This window comes from Sinocyclocheilus rhinocerous, unplaced genomic scaffold (genome assembly GCF_001515625.1).
Source record: "Sinocyclocheilus rhinocerous isolate Xijiao unplaced genomic scaffold, SAMN03320098_v1.1 scaffold802, whole genome shotgun sequence".
NCBI lineage: Eukaryota > Metazoa > Chordata > Actinopteri > Cypriniformes > Cyprinidae > Sinocyclocheilus > Sinocyclocheilus rhinocerous.
Genome location: NW_015642061.1, coordinates 288,195 through 290,093, shown reverse-complemented (window position 1 = coordinate 290,093; position 1,899 = coordinate 288,195). Strand labels below are relative to the sequence as shown.

The 1,899-nt window shown below is 39.3% G+C and overlaps 1 protein-coding gene across 1 annotated transcript in view; it reads right to left on the bottom strand.

Annotated features, from left to right (window-relative positions):
• Nucleotides 1-997, bottom strand: part of LOC107755607 (nuclear factor 7, brain-like) — a 2,581-nt gene extending 1,584 nt beyond the window's left edge. The window contains exons 1-3 of the mRNA XM_016572496.1: nt 535-997; nt 279-374; nt 2-116 (exon numbers count right to left, since the gene is read on the bottom strand). Coding sequence (XP_016427982.1) covers nt 2-116; nt 279-374; nt 535-930 — 607 coding nt within the window. The 5' untranslated portion in view covers nt 931-997. The remainder of the gene's footprint in view (nt 1; nt 117-278; nt 375-534) is intronic.
• Nucleotides 998-1,899: the final 902 nt, after the last annotated feature.

Sequence of the window (1,899 nt, the reverse complement as noted above, 5' to 3'; positions counted from 1 at the left end):
TTCCCCTCCTCCTCCTCCCTCAGTGCAGTGATTGTAGCTTCTTCTTCATCTCTGAGAAACTGATGAAGCTTCTCAAACTGCTGTTTAATCTGACGCTCTGTGTGCTCAGCTTCAGACTGAAATCAAACCACATTCACTTCAATCATATGAATGAACAAAAATCAACACCAAAAACATCACCTACACCACCAGTCAAATGACTGAAAACATTTTGGCAAGATTTTTTTTTATCTAAATGTTTGAATGTCTTAACAAATCAAGTTGTTCTGTTTCCTCACCATGATGTGTTGAACCATTTCTTCAAATTTTCCTTTAATGTTTTCTTTGTATTTAAGTTTCCCTTGTAAGGACTTCAGAGCTGTTTTGAGCTCTTCCTAGAATTGAACAAAATTAAAATAAAACACCAACTGCTAAGAGAACTGGACAGGAAATTGGAACCCCTGATATAAAGAAAATATTAAGTACACAAATACGATGATATCTCTTTATGACCATTTATTGTTCTTTATACATGAGATGAGACATTTGTCTTACCTTGTATGATGAAACCACTTCACTTATTGGTCTGAATTTATGATTGTCGTGTTGTTGTGAATCTCTGCACACTAAACACACAGGCTGTTTGTCCTCCAGACAGAAGAGTTTGAGTTTCTCACTGTGTAAACTGCAGATCTCCTCAGATCCTGATGAATGCCTCTCATTTCTCTCCTTCAGAAATGACTCACACAAGTTTTTTAACACACGGTTACATGGAGGATCATCTCTCGAGGATCTTCTCCTGCAGAGAGGACACTCTTGAGTTTCCTTGGTTCTCCAGAACTTTTGAAGACACTCTTTACAGAAAGTGTGACTACATGATAAAAGAACAGGATCCTTAAAGATTTCACAGCACACGGGACAGTTATAATCATATTCAGCTAGTGAATCCATTTTCACTGTTTGAGCTCCAGCAAAACTTTAGTTTCACTTTCTGAATGATGGTTTCCGAAGTAAAGAGAGAGAGAGAGAGAGAGAGAGAGAAAATCAAGAGAAAAATATCTGCTGTCTGTTCAGAAACAAACTTTTCAAATATCCTTCTTGAAAGTCTTAATTCTTTATTAAGAATTAATAAAGATTATTGATTGATGTGTCTTTTTTGCTTTTGTCAAGAGAGAAGAGTCAGTATGACAGAAAGGAGAAGTCAGTCTCTTGCTGGTAGGTGTTGTAAGAAGGTGGAGTTTCTGATAATTATCCAGTCTGTTAAAACTGTCACGAATCCGGTCTATGAACTTCAACTTCACTCACCACCAGAGGTCACCCTTCCATTACATTGACTCTTGCACTACACACACTGTTGCATGTCATCCCGGACTACATATCCCATCATCCATTGCACTGATTGCACACAGCACTGATTGCACACAGCTGTAACCAATCACACAATCACTATATAACACTCACTCTGATCCATTTCAAACTGCCGAGTATTGTTTAGCGCTTATTGTGTGATAGCTACTTTACGGAGCCTTTTCCCTGGTGTTAGTTTCTAGTTCTAGTTCTAGTTCTAGTTCTAGTCTCGCTGTGTTTTCTGTTTTCCTGGTACCTGATTTTTGCCTGTTTATCTTAAGTTAACCCTTTGCCTGCTGTTTCGGACTGTGTTTGCACCTCGCCTGGACTCTAGCTCGTGTTATTGGATAACCCCTCATGTCAAGCCCACTGGATATTGTTAGCCGCTTATCGACCACGCCCGTTTTGGATTACTCTTCTGTCTTGCCCTCAATATACCTGTTTGCCATTGTCTGACCCATGCCTGTTTTATGACCACGTCTCTGTCTCCTATTAAAGCTTTGCAAATGGATCCGCAAGTCTCATGTCTCGTTCGCCCCGTAACAAAAACAAGTCAAACAAACCATCAGGATT